Consider the following 25,259-nt stretch of genomic DNA (forward strand, 5'->3'; position numbering starts at 1 on the left):
ATCAATTGATTGTTGTTGTTGAATGAAGGTAATAAATTAGGTTTTAATTTTAAATGGTTAGAAATTAAGCTGAAGAAAAATTCTAAACCTTCTAGAGCCACTAAATGGTACAGCTACTTGTTGGCTAGACAACCTGCTAGGTCACACCCGCCATTAAAGGGCTTACGAGACTTATTAATACCACGTAGCTGGATAATCAACCCTCACTAAGATTGTTCGGATTATATTTGAACCCCAGTCTCACTCCAGCAACCCCAGCTTTCACACGGTCACCGGATCAAAATCCGGATTTTCTGTCGAATCCCGTACGGCAGATTCTCAAGCACCCAGGACTAATGAAAATCAATTCAAATGGGAACAGTTTGGATAAGAATAAAGAGCATTCCTGCCATGTGTAAGATTGGTCTCTTGGTGATAAATTTTCTCAAATTGCTCATTTTTAAACCAACCCTTTCTCATAATCCCTCGACACATTTCATCCTTGTAAACGTCTTAACCATCATCTTCTATTGGGATTAACGACCTGCTACGTCAAGCCAGACCATAGTGACCATCAAGTTGCTTACTAGACTGGTCCGGTGGTGAAGGCGACAACGACGCTGATCTTCACATGACAGGACAGGGGCTGAAATCTCATCCGGACCGTTCCCCCGTAGTAAGGACTTCAGTATCCATCTACAAGGCTCCATGAAGACTAGTACGCCATTAGATGGCGAGGTGACCTTCGATTAGAAGGTCGTTAAGCCAAGAAGAGGATTAAGAGTTTAAAATTATGTATTTATATATAGTTTATTAACTATCTTCTTCTCCTTCTTGGCTTGGTTTGGCTTGGGTTGGAATCTTTTTTTCAAATAAGCATCATTAAGATTTTTATAAAACACTCCATGCAAACTTTGTTCTGTTCTTTAAATTACCAAATTTCAACCGTGTTCCCTCGAGAGATACATTCACATTAAATATCAAACTGTAAAAAGTTCAATTAAATTCAATTTCCGAAGTCATAAGGCCGAAACACGTTCTTCACTATTCGCTTTCACAACAGAAGTGACGTCTCTCCTTTATTTCACCAGGTTGTTCCACATTTTGACATTTGACATATCCACGTTTGACAATTGTGCTTGACCAAGATATTTAGCCGGTTTTGCTTGAAGCAGGATGTTTACAGCTCGGCTATCCTGACTTGGGAATTGCCCTCAATTCCCCCTTGACTATGTGCAAACTGATGCAGAGTCTGCATCTTGCGACATCCACTTCCTTAGTTTATCTGATTCGAGTACACCATCGTAGGGAATTTGAGTTTGTTGTGCTCCATCAATGTCTCGTATTACATATCTGTCATTTGGCAAACACTTGTGTACTACATAAGGTCCCTTGAACCTGGCTATTAGTTTCTTATTTACATTTACGCTAGTGTCTAGATTGCGGATCATAACGAGATCTCCTAATTGGAATTGTACAGCTGGGCGGTGCTTTTTTGCAAATTGTTCCTCATTTATAATCTGCGATTGAATTATGTTTTCATGAGCTTTGCTTCGAATAAATGTCAAATCTCTTTCTACGGGGTTTTTTGTTTCAAGGAATTCCGTTATTTCGTCTATTATAGGGCCACGTTGGTCTGTTCCGAAAAGTAGCATTGAAGGTGTAAAATCTGTCGAAGAGTGTACTGTATTGTTCAGGGCATATTCTATTGAACGTAATTTCTTAGTCCAATCGGAATGATCACGCGGGTCTGTTTCTTTGCTTAGCATTGGTCGTAATACTCTATTTACACGCTCCACCTGACCATTAGCCTGCGGAGATGCTGTAGCCGTAAGGACATGATTAATACCACGACTCGACAAAAACCTACTAAATTCATTTGACGTGAAACATGTGCCTCGATCGCTTATTACTCTTTTAGGACGGCTGTAATATGAAAAATACTGCTCCAGTGCATTACAAACACCACGACTAGTCGTTGATGATGCTGGATAGAGCTTCGTGAATTTCGTGAATGAATCAATGACAACTAAAATGTATTTTTTCTGTGATAGTGTTGTAGGTAGAGGGCCTAAATGGTCTATATGTATTGTATGGAATGGAATCTGAGCTTTTGGGATACTGTGTAAGTTTCGTTGATTATGTCGTGTAGGTGCGGAGTAAATGATACATTTCAGACAATTCCGAATGAAATTCTCGACTCGCGTTTTCATTAAGGGGAACCAATAGAGCTTACTAATTGAAGCACAACATTTGTCGACTCCAAGATGCCCTATTTTCTCATGAATGCAACGGATGACATTGTTTATCATTTCTTTTGGAACTAGTAGTTGGATTTTATTAGCATATGGTTGTCTATATACTACGCTGTCCTTTAATATATATCCTTGAACAGGACCTGATTCTAATTTTGTCTTCAGTAGTTGTATATCATTATCTCGAGATTGTGCAATCTGTAATTGATAGTCAATGTCCAAAGTTTCGATTGCAGTTGCTGCCTGTTTACGACTCAATGCATCGACATGACACATTGAGTTTCCCGGCCGATGAATTATTGAGTACTCATAGTTTTCCAAAAACAACGACCAACGTGCTATCTTCGCCGAGGTATTTCGATTCTTTAGTGTTTCCACCAGTGAATTGCAATCAGTTACAATTTTGATGGGTATCCCATGGACATAAGAATGAAACCGTTTTAATGCGTAGATAATTGATAAGGTCTCTAATTCATAACTATGCAGCTTGCTTTCGTCAGCCGAAGCTGTCTTTGAGAAGTATGCGACTGGGTGGAGTTTGCCATCACTCTGTCTTTGAAGCAACACTGATCCAAAACCAGTTGAACAGGCATCGCAATGCAACTCAGTTTCCTTGGTAGGGTCATACACAGATAGCACAGGGGCCTCAATCAATTTCTTCTTTAGAGTTTCAAATGAATTAATGCATTTCTCATCAAAACGGAACAATACATTATCTTTCAATAAATTCGTCAATGGTTTTGCTATGACTGAAAAAGAGGGTACGAATCTTCTAAAAAATGAAAATAAACCTAAACATTGCTGTACTTGTTTTCTATTTTGTGGTCGTGGGTAGTTAGTTATAGCCGTGAGATGTTGTTCACTCGGGCGTATACCTGAAACGTTTGCTCGATAGCCTGAATAATCTAGTTCACTAAACCCGAACTTACACTTGTCCAACCGAAGTTGTAAGCCGTTCCTTTTTAAGGTCTGCAAAACTGCTTTAACTATGTCGAGGTGTTCTTGAAACTCAGTTGAAGCTATGATAATGTCATCAATGTAGACAACAAGGACCCCTTTCTCGATAAATTCCCTTAGGATGTTGTTAATGAAACGTTGGAACTCTGCAGGAGCATTCTTTAATCCAAATGGCATCCGCATATATTCGTATTGTCCATCAGGCGTGACAAAGGCAGTATATCTTATAGAGTTTTCGTCCATTTTGACCTGATGAAAGCCACTTTTCAAATCGAGAAGTGTAAAGTAACGTTTATTTCCTAAGTGTTCGAGGCACGTTTCTATCAAAGGCAAAGGATAATTGTCCCGAATCGTGATCTTATTCAATGGCCTATAATCCACACACTTACGGATTTCTCCATTTTTCTTTCTGACCAGCACAAGAGCTGAGGCATAAGGAGAGTTGCTAGGGCGTATTATCTTCTTCTCTAATAAAGTTTTAATAATATCCTTTACTTGATTACGTTCGGCATAAGAAAGTCGTCGAGGTTTGCAAAATATTGGCGTGTCATGTGCTAAGTTAATTTTCATGCTGTAATCAGGTGGAGTTACTTCTTCCAAGGGAAATTCATTGTAATTTTGTTCGACCAATTGAACCATTGATTTAGATTGTTCGTTACTTAAATCTTGTCCTACTTCAAATTCGTGTACAACATTAGAAACATCTATGGCACATATTTCAAGAAATGCGTCTTCAATAGTATCGGATTCAGAAAGGGATGGGTTTTCTTGTTTTGAAATTACTTTGCTTCCTAAGTCCTTAGAAATGCCCAAATCTTTGATCAGTTTTCGAACGCATGGTATTAAGAAAGAATGAGTTTTTGATTTTAAATTCAGAAGTTCAGTTTTATCATATTTATAAGTCTTAAAATATGCGAGACTGACATTTAGTTTAGGCAAAGCATCTTCACCGATAATGAGAGACCACGACATGCTTTGTTTGGGTAGTATAATAAATTCAACAGTCATTTGCAAATTTCTGTACTTGATTTGACATTCCACTAATCCCAGCGACATCAAGCTGCTATTTCCAAGTCCGCAATACCCTGAACGTATCGGTGTTGTTGTGCAACATTTGGGCACTAATTCCTCGTTTATAAAGCTCCTAGGGCTTCCTGAATCAAAAAGAGACAGCACATGTGGAATTTGCCCAATTGGTTCATTCGAAAGCATAAAAGTTAGACCTACCTCCTGAATTGACTGAATCGGTTGGGCGTACTCTAATTCCCCATCTTGCTGAACAGCTGCTGAAGTTGATGAGACACGACGTGGACAGTCCCGATTGACATGTCCCATCTCATGGCACGTGAAACATGATCCGTTCGGTCGACGTGGTGAAGGACAGGAACTTTGATAATGCCCATATTTTGAGCAATTGTAGCATCTTGTTTGCTGGATATCACCTGCTTCTTTACCGCCCTTATTTGGTTGGTTAATAGGTCCGGTTGATGACGGCGTTGCTATATTACGAGGGCGAATTTGTTCATATCGTTTGAGTAACTGCTGCAATTCATCCATAGATCTAGCGGCGAAACGAATTGATGCGGTGTTGATGGGATCACCGATTCCATCAATGATGATGTTGATCAATTCTTCTTCTGGGATCGGTGTATCACAAGCCAAGATCTGCATGTCCAGGATATAGCTGATGATGGATTCATTCCGTGCAAGTCGTCGTGCTCTAAGCTGCTTGTACGTACTTTCAACCGATTTGATTTTGCTGAAAGTTTGTATCAAACGATCTTTCAGCTCATGATAGGTTGTAACATCGAGTGATTTCGCGAATTTAGCTGCCGTTCCAGTAAGCAATCGACGTGTACAGTGGAACTTATTCGTGTCATCCATATTATATGGAAGGAAGACACGCTCCAGTTCCTTGAACCACCGCTCAATGTGATCACTATTGTCACCACCAAATGTATCTACAAATTCTTCGAATTTGATGACTGCTGGTTGTAGCCCCGAAGAAACAGTAGCTGGGGCTTTTAGAGCTGCGATTTTCTGTTGCAGCTCAAGAATCTCGATTTTCTTTTTCAGCAACTCTATTTCGTGATTTGCATCGGTGATGGCGTTTGTTGAGTTCCGGACTAAGCTCAAACCACGTGGAACCGTACTGTTCTTTTCACTGTACAAAATGGCGGCGGCGGCGGCGGCGTCTCTCTCATCGGGCAACATGGCGGTGGCGGCGTCGTTTTCATCTGACAACATGGCTGCAGCATTATCGCTATTCGGATCACTATGTACAGCGACTGCATTCTCCAATTTAGCACTTCCAATAACAGCTGGCACTTCAATTTCTGCGGTTCCCATCGTTGTTTTATAAAGCTCACGTATTTGTGTGATGGTAGCAGTAAGCGGCACAGAAATGGCTGCATGTTCCAATGCGCACAGCATTTCATCTTTTGTCAACATTTTGGCTAACACTCTCTTCACGAAGAAGGCTACAAACTACACCTTTGTACGCTCAAAATGTTCACTTAATAGGCTCTGGTAATCCCACTTCTGAGTTGTAAAAAGTTCAATTAAATTCAATTTCCGAAGTCATAAGGCCGAAACACGTTCTTCACTATTCGCTTTCACAACAGAAGTGACGTCTCTCCTTTATTTCACCAGGTTGTTCCACATTTTGACATTTGACATATCCACGTTTGACAATTGTGCTTGACCAAGATATTTAGCCGGTTTTGCTTGAAGCAGGATGTTTACAAAACGAAGGATTGGCGTACGTGGTCGCAAGTCAAATTATGATTACTTCTATCTACAATCCTCTTTATATCGCTATGAATTAGCAGCAATGCACGCAAATGAAATTTTTCCTCAGCACATTGTAAGGTTTGAAATTTGCAATACGTTTAACAAAAATGATCTCCAGCACAACTTGCATCTCTTCTATACATGACTATATTAAAACATGCAATAACATTCACTAAGTACATCAACCTCAGAACGACCTCGGGCCAGTCCGTTGTCGTTCGTTGTGAACAGGAGACACGATGCAGCTAGAATTCGACCTAATCGGTCACATAAAAATATAATTGCAACTCGATATATATCATTCCACTATAACCAAAATGTGGTAGAGGAACTATACAAGCGATCCTCTGTTTATGGTCCTGATTCTGAATTAAAAAAAGTACCACAGGGTACCCTCATCTTACATTCTGCTTATGCTTGATGAACCACTCAGTAAAGCAGTAAGAGTTTTTTTTATCATTTATCGTTTTCAATCCATCGAAAAACATATTTATGACACAAAGCAGTAGTTAGTAAAAACAGTGCACCTAAGTACCATTTTCCATGGCAGGTGGCATAAGCGTAAGCTCAATCGTAAAACTGTACCTAAATTTGTATGGTAAATAAATTCAATTTCATACCTATTATCTTCAATTGATATTCGAAAGTAATGGAAGTACCACACGTTAGTATCTGTTTTTACCTCCTGTTCATTGGTTGTGCGCAATTAGAACGTGAGCTTTCAGAGTGCAATTAGGAGATGAATTGAATTCGCCCAATAAACACGATCTACGCTAATATCATTAGGTTGTCTGTGCTCTACCAAGGGTTGCACCTGCATGATTTATGCTAGCTGAGCAAATGAGTTAGCTGTAAAGTTTTTTTGTGTTTTAATTATACATTTCAATCTGCTACACTGATTTACTGTCCCAATGAATCATGTACAATAAACATACGCTGAGATAATTATGAATGTTTCAATAAATTATTGAAACAACTAATTTTTGTCGTTTCTTGTTATAAACTAGTGTTGCATTGGTGTAAATGAATTATAATTTAATTATTGTAACACTGCACAGAATCATTGGTAGAATGACGCTGTTACTTATTGCTCGAAATCGATGTGTCATTAGTTAAATTAGTAATTTGGTGCCTCATGTAAGTTTTATTATGCTATGTGACGAGCTCCATTCAATAGTAAATGAATAACTTAAATGTTTAAGCTTAAGAACTTTGGTGCATATGTATGAAGTAGTAGATTTCGATAAGTTAAAAAACATTCAAATATTTTTACATTAACGTAACAGCAGAGCACCGAAAATTGGTTGCTGAGCAGAGCTTCGAATTCGCTCACGCTCTCACCTGTTGATTCTGCTTCGGTCGCCCGAAAGAGAAGCAAACGTCACTCTAGTTCTTATCTTATCTGACTGCACCGAAAGCTTTCTCTCCGGCCTCAGTCCTTATTTTATGCTCACGTGGTATACTATAAAGCTAACGAAATAAAACCTTCACTTTTTTTCCAGTAGTCTAGAATGCGTTTATTTTATTTTTGTTTTCTCTCTCAAAGTTGTCTCATTTTTAGAAGGATTTGCTGAACTTTACTATTTTATCTCGCTTCTCCACACTGCCGTTACGCATCTTTACGAATGACTTTCTAGCTCAAATTTTACTACTACAAAACCATTTTCATCTCTTCATCTCTCACGTTCACTCTCCAAACACAAAAGCACATCTGCCCTGTATCATGTTTGGAGTTTTATGTCGGCTAACCGAAACAACTCCGATTCGTCCCCCACTGTCAAGACACTGGCGAGACAGACTCTCAGCCACGCTGTACCGATGCCGGAACGCATTCGTTCGCCATTCGGTGAGCGCAGTTTTCGCCATTTGCACCACGCTACTGATCCGTCACAATCACCGGGTGTCAGTTTTCGTTGGTGTTTCGTATCAGTCGGGGCGTAAAAACGGGACGAAACGGTTTTCCACTCACGAAACGGCAGCCGGTGGCACCACACTCGCTGGCAAGCTTCGGGCGGCATCAGTGCAGGTACGCCACTTGGTACCACCAACCATCGGATAACCGTTGAAAATGTCTGCAACACGCGCACACACACCAGTTGCATGCACATTGCTTAGTATCTAAACAACCGCCGTAGTGACTTGACCTATCTCGCGGTTGTCCTGAAACTTTACCAAAGTGTCTAAAGTGAGTGAGTGTGTGGTGGTTCACGTTGCGTTCCACATATTTCCAAGGTGAAAGTTTTGTTTGGGTTTTTGGAAGATTTTTTGATGTATATTTAAAAACTTTTCTCATTTTTCTGTGGTTTTACCATCAGCACAGGTTTTGGTACATAAATAAACCCACCCAAGTGCGGCTACCCCACCGTAGTGAACCGTTCATTTTTTTTTGTGAGTGTCTGCGCGTGTGTTTACCGAACATTTCTTCCTTTTGCACCGTATCGACAGAGTGGAAAAAAGCAATTGGATAATAAAAAAGGAAGAAGAAAAAAAACACTCTTTTCCATGTGAGTGATTGCAAATGTTCGATTCATTGTGTAAACAATGCAATAACAATACACCCACGGAAGATGGGTTTTCTTTCCAGGAAGCGAAACGAAACAACAGCCAGCAAATAAAAAAAAGATGTCTAAGATTAGTGAAGGCCGTACGAAGTTCGTGAAAATGATGGCAAAATGTGTGAAGTGTTTTGTAAACAACAACCTAGCACCTTGTACCGGTTTTCGGTGATTTACGGAGCTCGGCTTGCGTTTCGGGCGCAGTGTGTTAACTTGGCGAGGAACAATAAATTACTCTGGCGGCAGAAGAACGCCCTGCGATGAACGCCAGCAGATGAGCTGGAGCCGTGTAGTAGCAGTGAAGCAGGAAAAAGAATCTCAGTCGATGAAACCTGAGGGTGTAAGATAACACACCGTGCAGTGTAACACGTGGCGAAAAATCTCAACCCTGCAAGCTATCTCCTATCTTCCACCCTTACAACTGGCCACCCTCACGACAATGTGTTGAACGAGTGTGATGTGGAATTTGTGCAACCAAGTTTTCCACCGTGTTCGTTGTTCATTCGATATCATTCGAAGCGGGGGAGGGGGTGGGGGGGGGGGTTGAGGTTTTTGCCTCCTATCTCATACACACGCAACGTTATCATCATCGATTGGGTCATTTCCCGGTTGTTTCGCTTTGCTATTTTGTGCCAACCCCGCCATTTCACCGCCCCGCTTGTGGGTACGCCGTATTTCGAGTCGACACATTGCAAGCAATGTCTCGTCCCCGGCACACGGAATGCGACGCGAGCAAACATTTATTATTGAAACTCTGGGCTCCCGCTATCGGAAGACACTCACTCAGGATGTGACAAATTCTATTACCGGTTCAACTTATCAACCGTAATGGATACGGAATGATTTACGGCTTGTGTGTAGGGCCTTTGCCAGACTTTCGCCGTTCGTCCCAATCGTTCCCGTTCCGTTTTTCACTAAGTGATTTAATTTTTCCACAACCCATTTAAGGCGCATCGCTAAGGGTGATCCGTGTGGTTGCGGGATCACGATCCCGTATATTTTCGTACCATGTGGGCATGTGTGGGTGTAGGTCGAGATTTAGATACCGTACAGCGACAGCGACACAACTCTATCCTTCTGATGGTTTTAATGTCGGATGAAAGTGTGTCAAGCGACAGACAGCCCATTTCACTGGTTTCCAATTTTCAATCAACTCAAACCCCCGGGAAACGGACGACTGTTTGTCAGAAGAGAATGCAACCTGTAAAGACTTCCCGTTGTGATGGCGCGTGCTACGACACGTAACCCATTTCACGGGAAAGAAAAATCCTCCCCAATCAAGCGGTAATCCTTTTTCTTATCCCTGCTTGAAGTGTTTGCCGTAAACCTTCCAAATCAAACAAACACACACATTTACTTTTGCGCTCTGCCGGAAGTTAGTGCAAAGTTCTGTGGGCTAAGGTTTCGAGCGGCCTCTTGGAAGGAGACCGATTAATGATGATGGACATGCTGTCGGCTATTATTGCTCCAACCGTGCCAGTTGCCTGGCCAGCAAACGCACATCCATCATTTAATTTCGCCTCACACTCGACGACCTCTGGCTGCAAAATGGCTTCAAGCATGTCAACTACACTCACGGTTTACGGGTCGCTACTTCGTTTCACACAGCTGACTTCAGTTCGTAACATAAACCTGAAAAGAAGCTTTCCTTAAAGCTGCGTGCCGTTTCCAAGGTAACCGTGTACGAAAATGACATTTCTTCATCTTCATCGGTCCACACCGACCATCCGCGTTCGTTGCGTAAGCTACTAACAAATATTTATCTTCATTTATTAGTTGGTCCTGCGCTCAAATATTTTTACCGGTGTGTGGAGACACCGCTCCTTTTCCTTACTGCTCCTTGTCGAAGAAAAAGGAAGTCATCGACTCTTTTCCACCGTAGCTTCCTGGTACGTCCTGAATGCTTTTATCCGCTACCGGTATACGTATCTACCTTATTCGCTCGGATGAAATGGACGCGACCTATAATTTCTCATTTTTCTGCCAGATAAACCCGCCAGCTGCCTTATCTAGTTGATCTGAAAAACTTCTACCCAGCGGTTTTAATGTGCCCGCAAGGGAAAACAATTCACTGTCAAGGTAGCATGGAGCTTGTACTGGAACTAGTAGGAAGCGGACGATTACTCCAACCAGTCCGATTAGCAGCTGCGTCTAATTATTTCCTTTATTATTATTCTTTTCGTACTCGTTTGCTCGCGCCCACGTCACACCTTTCAATAAAGTTGTGCTTCCATTCCGTCGATATCAGGCGGCCGCTTGCCTCTATTTTCATTTGTGCAATCAACCAAAAAGCTCCCCGAACGGTAGAGCAACAGCGGCAGGATTTCAAGGATACCACAGCCACATGCTCACGTAACGGGTTATGCCCTTCGTATGCGATCCAGCGGTACGTGCCATACGTATATACTGTCTAGTTTTGCAACACTAGCAAATTCGGAGCAACATCTTGCGGCGCAGCTTGTGCGTTTGAGTCGACAATAGGTGACATAATCGTAATGAAGAAATTTTACCCCCCAAGCTTCACACTGAAAGGATTAGTCTCACGCACACTCACTCCCTGTCTCTCTTTCTTTCTCACTCTTCTTCCATGTCGTTCCTTCAACGATGGAACGTGAAATAAATTCGAGGTCGATACTGGAGGAAAACGTGATTTACATAAATATACATAAACAGCAGCCAGGTTAATCCTTTTATGCACAAAAAAAAAAATAGCTTCACCCCTTTATTGACACACCCAGAGCACAATAACGTAAGTGGGAGTTTTTGATAATGGACCAGAATTGCTAAACTGCGTCATTTGTTTCATGAATTAAGTGTTTAATCATATAATCGATATCATTTATGAGATAAGCTATGAAATTTTTTTTTTGTAGATAAAGTTTAAGGCACTTTCTGAACACGAAACTGGATAAATAAGCATGAAATAAATTAAGAGTTGTATTAAAGATTTGTTATTTGACACTCATATTATCATTTTTCGAACCAAAGCTATTGTTCAATTGTAAAGCGCTTAGTAAACCACTCATATAAAGGACAACTCATTACAAATTACATGGCTGAAGAACGGCCAAGCCTTATTGCAATACAAATTAAACTTGTTTTCACTATTTTTTATACTATAACCTTTGTTTCAAGTACTGCTCCTTACAGATCATTTGCACTCTTTTGTGGCATGTATTTTATGTACACAATACACCGTTTTCTTTTTATTAGGAGGATATAAGATCTTTTCATTACTACGAATTTGATGTCTAAGTGAAGAAATTGGAAATGATCCACATTCTGATAATTGCTAACAACTATGTAGAGTTTATTTGCATTTTATGATTTCTGAAGAAAGTCACATTGAAAAACGTTTTCTGATCGTAAAATGTGTCAGCTTTATAGTTGTGAGACTTAAATCCATGGATCAGAGAATCCGTTTAAAGGGGGGAAATTTGTAAAAGATGGATCAAGTTACTCAAAACTCGCCATCTGTGTTAGGGACGATGTCGCCTCGATGACTGATGACACCACTGAGAAATATCTTTTCGACAGTAAACACGCCGTCAGTAGAAGATACACACAACTATCCTCTGATCAATTGACACAGCAGCGACCGAAATATATTTTTTGGTCAAACTTTTATGACAGGATGAAGCTCATTCATTCAATACAATACGAGAGAACAAATAGTCATCGCAAGATCACTCTCAATATTAGCTTGAACAAGAACAGACGAAGAATTGTTTTGCAATACTTTATTCAAATGATTAACATCTGACACATCTAATTTCACTTTCATTTAAAGGTGTTTGTATTTCCTTAAAATCTTTCTCTACCCAATAAATAAATGATAAAATCTTCAATTCAAGACTTGAACAGTGATTTTCTTTGTTGCTCCTACATATGAAATGTCCCTCACAAGAATGAATAATTTTTTTCATTCACGATAGGTTTCCCAACACTTCACAGTTAAACAGTAAAGATTCAATCAAGGAAATATTACATTGAAAACATTGCATTTAAACATTCTTTTTTTTACCGATTACGAAAAATTCCCTGCTGGAATAGCGTTTCAAAATTTCTTCCACAATAATGGAAGCCTCTAAAGCTAAAAAAACTGTTTTTTTCTATCTGCGTGTGTACATACCATAAGTTCTAGACGTAAAAGGACGTAATTTGCATTTTTCGTCCCTAGTGCGATGTAAGCAAACCTTTGGGATACTTTTGCACATGTAGGTAGGGTTTTTTTTACCGACATTTCACATGCTAAAATGACACACGTCGGCACCGCTCCAATATTTTCCCTCCATCTCATTAAACTGTTTTCCACGCTTCTCTATTTAAAAGATTTTACCGCCGCGTTCACTACGCGTTTACCAGCTGTTAATGAGAAATATTGTTACGAAAACACGGTTCACTACGGTGTTCGCGATACGTTGCCCGTAACTTTAAGGTAAAGGAAGCTTTATCGGAACCTCACAAGGTTCTTCTGGCTAGGTTTGAGCATAATCCAGTCAAGCTCCAGAACGCTAACCACCAAGCGTGCCCACAAATGCTTTCGGGTACGTGTACGCGTAAGATCAGCCAATCGGTTTTAATATACAAAGTAAACAGACTTTAGCTTTTCACACGTTGCGCTGGGTGTCCGCCCGGCGAACAGCAGCAAACACCAGCTTACTGGTTTTCGCAATTAATTTATCCCTTCTTGTGCCACCCGTTCATCCACCATGTTCCAATAACTAAATGAAACAGGGAAACCAGCATTAGAATATTCAATCAGCCACCAACTATGGCGTCACTTTGATACCAGCTAATTTCTTCACATTTCCATCTAAGAAAAGTTTGTCTAGAAGCGATCAGAAACGGAACGGATTTATGCGAAACGGTAGGACAAAGAGCAGCACCACCGCTAAGCAACATCATCAGTTAGCGTGTGTTGCCGATACAGTGCAAATGTTTGAGCAACTGGGCCGAAATTGCGTACCACGGGAAACGGGGGAAGTCGCGTCCTTGGACGGAACGCACACGACCAAATGAAATTCGATACCGGCCCCAGGACCAATCACAATCCTATCACGCTCCATATGTTGCGGCACACAGCAAGAAGCCACAACAGGGACGGACTCTGTGATTGATGAGGGTTGTAATTTATGGCGTTCATCGCACAAAACTGCTCAACAAGTACAATTACATTCATTTACATTTTGCTCTCGATCGAGATCCCCCTCGGAGCGGGAAGGAGAGTTTCTTGTGAATGCTGCCGATGTCGGTGATCGTTGCTAGAAGATAAAGTTTAGCCGGTATATATCGCGTAATAGTTTTCAGTTGAAAGTTTCAGGAGTTTCGCCGTATCCATCTATTTAAATCTCGTCAAGCTTTCTGAGTTTTTTTTTCTGAAAAAGCTATGAAACATTCTACGAACTTTGCTTGGTATATCCCATTTTATTCTGCCTTTACTTTTCTATAAATCGGGCTCCAACCGATGCTTGACTTTTGCCTTTTTCCTAGTACATTTGAGGTGAATGACTTGAAGAATTGTAATTTAGTTCAAGAGAAATGCATCAAGCAGCTATGGCAATTATCAGAAATGTTTCGAGTTAGCAAGAAGTTATAAATATTTAAGATGTTTTTTTGTAAACATATTTATAAACACTTTGACTCAAGCAAATCATAGATTTCCTAGTAAATAGAATTGATTTCATGCTCATAACTCTATGTTATATGGTATGGCAGTTCCATTTATGGATCAAAATATTTTTAATGTAGGTGCAATATGCAGTCTGTACCTTTGAGTTTATTGAGTCAATACAACCTGTTGCGCCAAATCAACGATAATCACTAACCAATTTTTACCTCCTTTTATGATGTATCTCATTTAATAGTCATCAATCATCATGAAGCATTGTCAGATAATGTCAACCAGATTGACATGAATGATAATCGGTTATAGGTCAGATATCTGGCCATTGTCACTATTGCGCTTAAACGAATGATTTTTATCCTGGTCAATATTTTTCCGTCATACCTTTTTATCAAGTTTCATAAAGTTACGAAGAGATTGAGCACTTTAATCATATAGTTTTGCTCGGAGTATGGTTGAACATACCTCTCGCTTGGGAACGATCGTTCAATAATCGATAAAAATATTTCACCAACAGAACAATTCTCAACATTTCTCGCAACGGTAGTAATTCTCAGTTGCGCAAAAAAATTGTATTCTTTGCAAGTAAAATGGACAACAAGCTTAACACGAATTTCTTTTTCTACATTTTGCAGGACCACAGTATTTGTGCCGTTGCCAACAGCTCTTCATAACACATCTGTGTTTGTAGTGCATGCTAGTGCTTTGTTTACCTTCCGTTATACACTGGACCAACGCCATCATGGCAGCACAGAAAAGATGGGATAAAAAATCCCAACGCAAGATCACGTAGAGAAAACGAGCGCTCTTAAGCCTTTATTTATCCTAGCAGTTAAAATGCAGCAAAACACAAGTTCGTCGTTTTGTGGATAAAAACATTGTGCAAATGAAGATGATTTAATCGAAAGCAGTATCAAGCGTCGTGATAGCAAATAAAAAATTCGAGGCATACAGAGGAAAAAAAAACAGTTGCATTATGGATTAAAGTGTTCAACGATAGTGTGAAGAAAACTGAATGACCACAGCATAAATAACGGAACATAATTTTTCCACTCACACCTGCAACCAGCGCTAGCAGGTGGTGTGCGTTTTTTCGCGAATCAGATAATCTGCCGATTATTTCAGATAAATCTTCTTGCGTACATCGGCGATGATGAACGATTCTAAAATTACATCCACTGAACCGCCCGGGCTGCATCATCAGCTGCAGATGCTAATGTCAGATGGGACGATGAGCAATAGCTCGTGGTCGGATCTGTTGAACTACACCTTCGAAAATGAGGCTCTCTACCACGTCAACACATCCACCATCGAGCGGATCGTCTCTATGATGGTGCCAGTATTTTTTGGTTTCATTGGACTAGCTGGATTGCTTGGTAATGGATTAGTTGTACTTGGTAAGTAACCCATTTGCTAAGCAAATCAAGGCTAAGCACATCAAATAAAATATTTGTTTTCTGAATGTTTCTTTAACCATCTCATTAGACTCAAAACCCCTACAAATATACAAAATCTGCTTTTTCTTATACCTGGTCTTCGAATGTGATCTGGATGGAGGCGCCCAGTCAATTTTAACTCAAAGATTTGTATACCTGTAATTGTTTTCATGTATGGCTTGCACTGAAGTGAAAAGAAGGGCAATTTGATGGCAGATACGATGTAAAATAAAAAAAAAAGATTTTCAAAAGAGATTCAATTCCCATCCGGGCCGTTCCTACGTAGTTATTGCTGACTACAGTTAGCCATCAGATGGCTTGCAAGATCTGGTAGTTTGTTAGAAGAGAAAATAAGTAACGAGTAAGAATAAGTATTAATTATACGTTGTGTAGCTTGGGTAGTGAGCAAAATGAACTGTTTTTATCTACAGGTACATCATATTTAACAGCATTTATTATTTATTTAGTAGCCCTTACTTTAGCTTAATTTTGATGAGTAATTTGATGAAGAATATTGAAAATACAATTAAACTACCTTAGAAGTCTTGGTCTAAGGGGTTTCCCCTTGGGCCTCCTTGGACCTTGGGGTTTCTTCTTTCCTTTAACTTTTACCTAGTATATATTCAATATCATTCTTTGAGGCTCGCTCGAAACTGCTACCAACTATTCCATCTCGTTTATCGTTCTGCCTATCAGGATACATGACAACAACTCGAAATATATATTATTCTCTTCCAACAAGTATGGTAGGAGCAATTATAGAATCATGATATAATAGCATAGTAGACAACACGGTAACGTGCCGTCATTCTTAGTCGTGAATAAAGAAATAAAATATAATAGCATAGAGCAAAAGGCAAAATTTGCATTATTGAAAAATAAGCATAAATTTTATGAACAAGTTGAAACTTAAAATCACAGAAGTAACAATTATTTGAGCTAGTTCTTCTTTTTGATTCTATTTCGTACACAAACTTAGGTTGTTCTTGTTCTACTGTTTTTTATTTTATTTTATTGGCTTAATATTGTTGGAGACTCAATGCTTCTTTGTGTCAGATCAGCACTTTTATCACTTAGGGATTGATCAATAGGAACTATTAAATTATGGAACTGGAACTCAAATCTGAGTCAATTAGTCGTTTGTCTAGTTTGAAAGCACTGTTTGAGTTAAACCTTGGCGTGGTGTAGGCGGCGCCGGTGTTCAAACGGCAGGACCGGGGTTCAAATCCCACCCGGACCGTCCCCCCCTTGTGAGGTCTGACTTATCGCACTACGTAGTATCTGTAGTCTAGTAAGCCATTTCGATGGCCGGCATGATCTTAGAGGTCGTTAAGCCAAGAAGAAGAAGAAGCTTAACTTTAAATTTTTGAAGTACAAGATGGTTTGTCGATTATGAAGATTAGTTTGTATTTTTTAAACAAAATTTATTTGAAATTTCACACCAGCATTTTTTGTCACTCAGGCCTTTAGCTCAGTAATTTAGTTTTTTGATGAATAGTAACAAAGATTATGCACCCACACTGCTTTCAAACATGCTGTGATTAATGTACGGACATCAACCAAAAGGCGAAACAAATAAGATATCAACGCTGCTTATGATTTCGACAAGCTTATCACACAACGCCCCCACATGTTAAGCTGAAATGTTAATTTTGTCTGCTATCAAAAACACTCCCAAACACGAAAAACAATTCTCAGAAGATATGGTGCAAAATTCGAAAAAATATCTTACCAGATACTGCGAGTATGTACCCCCCGTGGACCATGTTCCAGTAATGAAATTCAATACCATGCTTGAGCTTTAAAGATCGGTACCATCGCCGAGCTGGAGTATGAGTACGGAGCAAAAAAATAAAAAAATATATCCTCACTACCCTGCTAAGCCTCTGCCGTTGGGCAGAACCGTGAAACCGATCCATCTTACGCCCTCGTATGGGCGTATCAATGTTTGATGCCCCAAGTGCTTTCCGCCAGGCTCTGCCGAACGAAACCCGATACCATATACTAAAAATCAATCTCACTGATGTTGCCGAAGCACAAACACCAGTCGGCTTTGGGGCCCGGTAGAACGGAAACTATAAAATCGACCCTTCAACCAGAATGAAATTCATTGGCTTTTTCAAACCCCACTCAGTCAGCGGTGCAAACGCTCAGCTACCATCAATTGTTGATTTTTTTTGCCAAAACAGCTAAAACACACCCATTCGGGGCAAACATAAATCTTGTACACCGTGACGGAGGATGGTTTCGGAATTTAGAGTACTGAAAACAAACGCTGAAATAAGGACTCTTGAATGCATCACGCGTGTTCTTTTGGAGGTCTGTCGACAGATTAGATTACTGCAGATTATCGATACATTAGAGAAATACAATAGTTTGTTTAGAAAACCTAGCGAAAACGATACCGCTTCTTAAACTAGGCAATCTAAAAGGATCACACAAGCCTTTGTATTATTTTGTTTAAAAAATCTCCCTAGCACTTTAATCGCCACGGAGCGATGATTTATTTTTTTCAAGGTGGCGCTTCTATCCTCTTTTTTTGCTAAGAAAACAACATCGTCATCATGGTGAATGTGTTGTTAAGCTCACTTCGTGTAACTTACACTTCAAGAGAAACCGATAACTCGAAACCAAACAACACACACACACACACATCATGGTACCCTATCAATCTTCAAACCCGCCTTCTTATGAACATCCCGTTTGCCTTTTTCTATGTTTTCTCTTCCATTTTCTTTGCATATGATTCAAACACGTCCGATTTCTGCCGCACCATTAGCGCCTCTTACGCTCGTTCACAGCTCGTGCAAAGATCGACGGTACGGTTTGATAAGGGTAATTAATCTTGTTCGAATGCGCTGGAGCCGGGTTGATTTAACCCTCCCCGAACACTCCACGGCGCATTATTACATATAACCTTCGCCATAGCTTGCGTCCACATTACCAGCACTCCAGAGCGGCATCCGTACGTGAGCGTATGAATGATGGCCAACTAAGAGTATCTTTGGCACCTCTCGGCTGATCTCATCCTACTGGGCCCATTGACTCATAGCAAAGTGATGAATGAAGTTGTCTCCCAGTGAGCAGGGACGGTGAAGAGAAGCCTCGAGCAAGGAAACCTTTTCTACTCACGGCAACCCTTTATCAAAGGGATACGGTTGCTGGTCCTCGGAGGATATTATCTTCCACCCAACAAACACGGAAGGTCAATCTCCAACAAAATGTATTGGATGGTGTGCGACGTTGGTATGATTTAATGAAATCGCAGACATTTTCTGTCTTTCATCCCTGGCTGCACTAAAGCAAAGAATGTGGCTCTTCTTTCTATTCAGTAACCGAAGTAGCTTACATTGAACTTTGTTGCATTTGAAACATTCTAATAACTTCAAATGCTCCCACGGGCTTGTGCGGACAACTTTGAGTACATATTTTCCCCTAACCGTGCACTGCTGCATATCAACACTCGCTCGCATAATACCGTAGACAAAAGAAAATGCAAAGTATGTGAAATTATTTCTACAGTACACTTTTTGGACCAGCACTAGGAACCTCATTTGACATTGGTGCACTCATTGCTTTTCACAGAAAGCAGTAGTTTCCTTTTTCAGCATAATGACAACATCTTACTCATACTAGAAAGCTATGCATCCTCAATGCAGCATAGTTGCCATGAGAAACTGAACGTTAGAAATTGGGGCAAGTGTGCCTCGTTAAGCAACTGCACGCATGGTGTAACTGAATAAAACTTGTTTTATAAAAGGTAAATATGCTTTCACTGTCATTTGACATTTATTTCACGTTATTCATGTATTAGAGCAGCCCTGTGGTGCGGTGCTTATGAGCTCCCCGGCAGGCCGGAGTTCGAATCCCATCCGGCCTTGTCTTGCCTTGTAGTTAGGACTGAGTATCCAACTACGTGGTATCAGCAAGATTAGTAAGCCAAGATCGGCGTGACTTAGTAGGGCATAAAGCCAAGAAGTAGTTATTCACATATTATTCAGTAGTAGAAAAAAAATAATGCAAAAACATATGTTTTGACAACTCAGCGATAAGCCATAATACAAAAACATAAATTAAAAGTAACATCTGTTTCAAAAAAGGTTTAAAAATGGTAATTTTTTGTGTATTTGAGCGTAAGAGTGCCACTCATTCAGGGTAAGATGGTTACATAAACCACATAGACATAGATAAAAAAATCATGAAAAAATGGAAAAATAACAGATTAGGTGTTGTGTCAGGGGTACATTTGCTTCACCAAATCCTTGTCTTGTTGCGCGTTAAAAATAGTTTTGCCTCGACCAGTACTTAGCTGTAAGCTGTAAGCTGTAAGGTCTAGGAGTTGATTCGTTGGACTTCAAGTATGTGACATGTGTTATCAGTGTGTCCTAGTAATCCTGAACGGTTCGTGTCAAAGAAGTGATTTTTTCGGTCAACGATCTTACTGCCAATTCTATTCCATTCCATGTAGCACACAGTTTTTCGATTTTTTTGTTTCTATATGCTTTGAGAGCTTATTTGTATTGGTTGAAATATTATTGTTGTTAGTCAATTTATTGTTATTTGAATTTTTTTTATTATTTTATACTTAAATACTTAACTTACTCATCAGCCACTACAACCGCTTTGCGGTCTGAGTCTGCCGCAGAGGAATCCGGAACCGCTCGCGGTTCCGCGCCGTCGTCCGCCAATCTGTTATCCCGGCCTTCATGGGGGATGATTCCACGCCATCCTCCCTCCTGAATCTGGGCCTATCACGCCCAGATTGACGCCCTCTGTCCTTATGGACGGTATCAAAGGACTATCTGAGATGGGTCGTCCGGTGCCATGCGTATCACATGGCCAGCCCATCGGAGTATGGCGAGTCTTATTCACTGCACGACGGTGAGGTCGTCATACAGTGCGTGCACCTCTTCGTTGTAACGGCTCCTCCATTGTCCTTCCGACGTTCTCTGCCTCCTGCTCGATCCTTTGGTAGGCCTCTGCTACCTGCGAGAGCCGCAGACCTATGAAGTCTATATCATCAGCGTATGCCAGGATCTGGGTTGACTTATAGAAGTTCCCGGTTCCCGAAGTCTCCTCCTTCGAGTCACGGATGGCCCTCTCTAGCGCCAAGTTGAATAGCAGACAGGCGAGCCCATCTCCCTGACGCAGGCCTTTGGTGGTAGCAAAGGACCCTGAGAGTTTTCCATCCACCTTCACGTGGCATGTGACGTTGGTCATGATCATTCTAACAAGCCTGATCTGTTTGGCCGGGATTCCAAAGGAAGTTTTACCCTGGCTATGCTATCATATGTGGCCTTGAAATCTATGAAGAGATGGTACATCTTCATCTGCTGTTCAGCCATCTTCTCCAAGATTTGTTGCATGTTGAAGATTTGATAATCATAGATTTTCCGATTATTTGATACACTTTATCTAATCAGATGTACTAACAACTATGTACACTCTCTTAATTACCTTATTGAGTTTTTACTGAATGTTTTTTTAAAAATCTCACTTGCTTCCATGTTAGAAATAAACGAAAAAAAATCACTTGACATGTACAATCCCGTGACATGTACTTGCCTCAACTTCCGCAGAATGACTGGGCGTCTCCATTGTCGTAGCAGCTTCTTAAAACATGGTATGCTGATGAAATACAGCACATGTTAGTAAAGAAATAACGAAAATTTAACTATTTACAACGGACAATACAATCATTTGGAACAAACTAGCAGACTTTTTTACAATTACCATTCCACCATAAAGTCAACAGAGCCAAAATTATGGTTTTTCACAGGTTAAATGATAAATATAAAAACTTTACAAACATCTTATACAAATCAAGACATAAATTTAAACCGACGTGTTTCTCATCGCCCCATAGAAAACAAAAGTTAAGATTTGTCCACAGCAAACCGGTTAACCATTGATGAATTACCTCTCACGACGCCATCACTCACGGAAACTTTCCTTCTCATTCATGTTCCGGAACCACCCACAAACTCTTGATTGGTTTACTTTCTGTCGTTTTACGTATTGATGATGCCCTCTTTCCCTTTCTTTCGTTCGCACCCTCTTTCTTTCGCTTGCTGCCTACATCCCTCCGTATAAGTAAGCAAATATTCATTTCCATTTGACACACCATCCAACGAAGGGACCGTGATCTAATCTGCATTTAACTTGCTCTACTTTATTGCATTGACATAGGATAAAACTTTTCCCTACCGGTGCGGTTGGACACCTCCAAGGAGATCATGCAAATTGAAAGCAATGTCTCTCATCTTACGACCATTTGCTACAAGCAAGAAAGCAATGCCAAGTAGCGAAAGATAATATTCGCCCGTGTGAAATTCCCTGCGCGAATGTTTTAGAAAATGAACACCCGAAATGGAATTCCGAAGCCAAGCGAAGGGCCAATGGGCAAATGGGATGAAGTACGCTTTTCAATTTAGTCCAATGTTGCCGAAGGGAAAAGCATAATAAAAATGATTGATCTACACGTTGAGTAGCGCGTGGAAGTGGCGTTCAAAACATCACATTTTCTTACTCTCAAGTAGGATCTACCTTTCAATACCCAAGAGAGAGAAATAATATCTTAATTCATGCGTTTATATTGACAACAGAACGAAAATAGAGTAGCTTTTAGGGTGTAGATAAAAATTAGATAATCTTGAATTTTTTATTATTAGCAGTAAAATACTTAAAAAAATTACAAATTCACTTCTCAAAACACTCCTAAAATAATCAATCATCCTTCATGATTACCTTCATTGGAACTGATGACAAACATGCTTTTTAAACATACCATAGAATGTCGGGGAAATTTTTTATTTCACATTTTTCTCTTATCTCTCATCTCCTTTTGAACAGTGGTTGCCGCAAACCAGAGTATGCGATCGACAACCAACTTGCTGATCATCAACCTGGCTGCTGCAGATCTGCTGTTCGTCGTATTTTGTGTGCCTTTCACCGCTGTCGATTACGTCTTGCCCGAATGGCCGTTCGGAGAATATTGGTGCAAATTTGTACGTGACGCAGACGAATGACACACTTAGTAGAAATACTGCAATGCCACCATGAACGTCCTTTAGAATATAGCCTTCCACTGCTGTTTCCTCTCTTTGCGGACAGGTCCAGTACATGATCGTGGTCACGGCACATGCCAGCGCGTACACGCTCGTCCTGATGTCACTGGATCGGTTCCTGGCCGTGGTACATCCCATTACCAGCATGTCGATTCGAACCGAACGGAATGCTTCTATGTAAGTTTATCATCTGTTGTACTCAACTGGCTGCATCCTTTCGGCACGTGCTATTTGTCCTCGAAGCGAATGCGAAGCTTAATGTGGTCCTTCATGCTCCATTGACGGCTCCAATTGATTTTCTTGTCCACTTGAGGCTGATAAATTCTGCTTCGTGTGCATGCTACAACTTAGCATAATGAATAATGCTCATCATCACTAATAGAACATCGTACGATACTATCTACGTGTTGCCAAAAGCAATCATACGATGACAATCCGTTTCCTATTCACTATTGCTTAACATTCGATGCTTAACTCAATCGATTTTCTGTTACTTTTTTTCTTCTTCTACTTCTACAGCGCTATCTGTTTGACATGGTTTGTCATCCTAACGACGGCCATACCAGTGGCCATCTCGCACGGTGTGCTGTTCTACCCACGACAAGGTGGATACTACACTGCATGTCTTTTTCTGCACAATGAAGGATATAGTTTAGTTGCCTTCCATGTAAGTAGTTCTATTAATTTTATTGGTGCTTTGTTCATCCATTTAAGACGTTTATGATACATTCAATTATTTCACCTTCAAATGATTTGCTACGTTGAGCGATAATCGAATAATTTATTTTCTACCGAAATCATAAATGTTTTCATGAAGGTAAAAATAAGAAAATTACAATACGGCACTGGACCGTCATAATTAATTATAAATAGATAAAAATATTAAAACTTTGCCTAAGTGAGAGGTTTGATTTTCGGCTCGTAATTTTGATCGTGTTTTACGGGCTAAGTGTAACCAAGTTAAAATAAAGTATTTTCATTTTCTGCTTGATTTTTATTTGCATTTAAACCCGTAATGGGTTTTAAATAATCTCCAATTTTGTTCCCTCTATCGGACATCAAATCGAACATTTTAATGTCGGTAACGATGACTTTATCACCGCTGAAAATCACAAAACCTTGATTCAAGCTACGTTTCGTTATCTTGAATCCATGAATAGGAAATTATGAACCCAATTTATTTCTAAAGCTTAATTTTCCATACGTTTTGTTTGCAGTTTGCCCATTTCCTTCATCCCTGCGTAGTGCGCTTTGCAGTGGAAAAACGTCTCTCCAGACGAGCCCTAGCCGATTGGGCTCGTCCAGTGTAACAGTTTAATGAACAAATAGTAACCGCAATAATGCGCCTCCGCACTTTGCGACCGAGGTAGCATATTTTCTGCTTAGGTCAAGCAAAATATTCATAAAACGATATTTCGATGCCCGGCCAGTCGGACGGAGCAGGGCCAAATAGCGAAGAAAGCATCGTAATATCCATTGTGAAAAGAATAGAAGACGGACGGAAAACATAAGAAAAACAAGATAGAAGTTCCGGACACAACATTGTGAATGGCCTCCATTGCCCATGGGAAGCATGCATACGGCTACGGCTCCAAGTGCAAGTGTGATCTCGCACCGAATCGACCTTCAGGGATGCAGTAGCAGCACCACTAGGTCGCCGAATAAGTACACCTCTGAGAAAATGAGCAAATAAACAATCCTCCTACGGTTTGCTCTCTAGGCTAGCGCTCCCACCCGACTGTCTATCTTCGGGATGGGGCCCGAAAAGCCGCACATGGAATGCAATCTGCCCGTTACCAATGTTCTCCTCATCCAGGGAAAACAAACACTGCATGTAAACAAATACATACGAAGCAAATACATAGCACAGCACGCTTCCCTTCCCTGCCGCGCCGTACGCTTGTGGTGAGAGTTCGCTGTAAAGTGCTTCTATTTCCACACGCTGCGACAAGATAAACACGTTTTTGCAGTTTCATACTAGCTGGTTCATACAAACAACTTCGAGGCAAAAATTGCCACAAAAATAGAGCGTACATGGGTCGTGTATGGGGTGATTTTACTCGGTAGAAAAAGGAAGCAAACATAAAATCAGCTTCATAGCAGTCCCGACAACCGGTGCGGTTGAACTTCACCCCGGAACGGACATTAAGCTCCAGGACATGCTTAGTTACATCGCGCTACACAATCTGAAAATGTAGTGTAGTGAAACCATTGCCGGCGAGCGGTTTCATGCTTCAGCTCGTACATGTCAATTTTAATACTATCAGCAAGGAATGTGTAGTGCACGATGAGAAGCAATTGCAAAGATCATTTATCTTTGTTTGAAATGGAAGAACAGTGAAGTGAAGCCATTATCTTATTGTTGTTTGAAATTGTTTAAGATAATTCATGCATTTCATGTTATAAAATGTAGATTTATTTGGAGTATCAGTGATGTGCTTTTAATTATGCTTTTAATTATTTCTTAATATATTTACTAATTTGTCAGGAGCCACACCTGTTTCACGGTCTTAGCTTACTGAGTTTTTGATAATGGTTGTCTTCTAATCCTATATTTCGGAATTGAACGACGGCTCCATTTCTACATATGC

At 40.3% G+C, this 25,259-nt stretch overlaps 1 protein-coding gene across 1 annotated transcript in view; it reads left to right on the plus strand.

Annotated features, from left to right (window-relative positions):
* The first annotated feature begins 15,285 nt into the window (after positions 1 to 15,285).
* LOC126558320 (allatostatin-A receptor) overlaps positions 15,286 to 25,259 on the plus strand; it is a 31,631-nt gene continuing 21,657 nt past the window's right edge. The window contains exons 1-4 of the mRNA XM_050214314.1: positions 15,286 to 15,562; positions 22,454 to 22,608; positions 22,715 to 22,845; positions 23,188 to 23,335. Of these exons, the coding sequence (XP_050070271.1) occupies positions 15,316 to 15,562; positions 22,454 to 22,608; positions 22,715 to 22,845; positions 23,188 to 23,335 (681 nt within the window). The 5' untranslated portion in view covers positions 15,286 to 15,315. The remainder of the gene's footprint in view (positions 15,563 to 22,453; positions 22,609 to 22,714; positions 22,846 to 23,187; positions 23,336 to 25,259) is intronic.

The sequence above is a fragment of the Anopheles maculipalpis genome, chromosome 2RL (genome assembly GCF_943734695.1).
Source record: "Anopheles maculipalpis chromosome 2RL, idAnoMacuDA_375_x, whole genome shotgun sequence".
In the NCBI taxonomy this organism is placed as follows: Eukaryota; Metazoa; Arthropoda; class Insecta; order Diptera; family Culicidae; genus Anopheles; species Anopheles maculipalpis.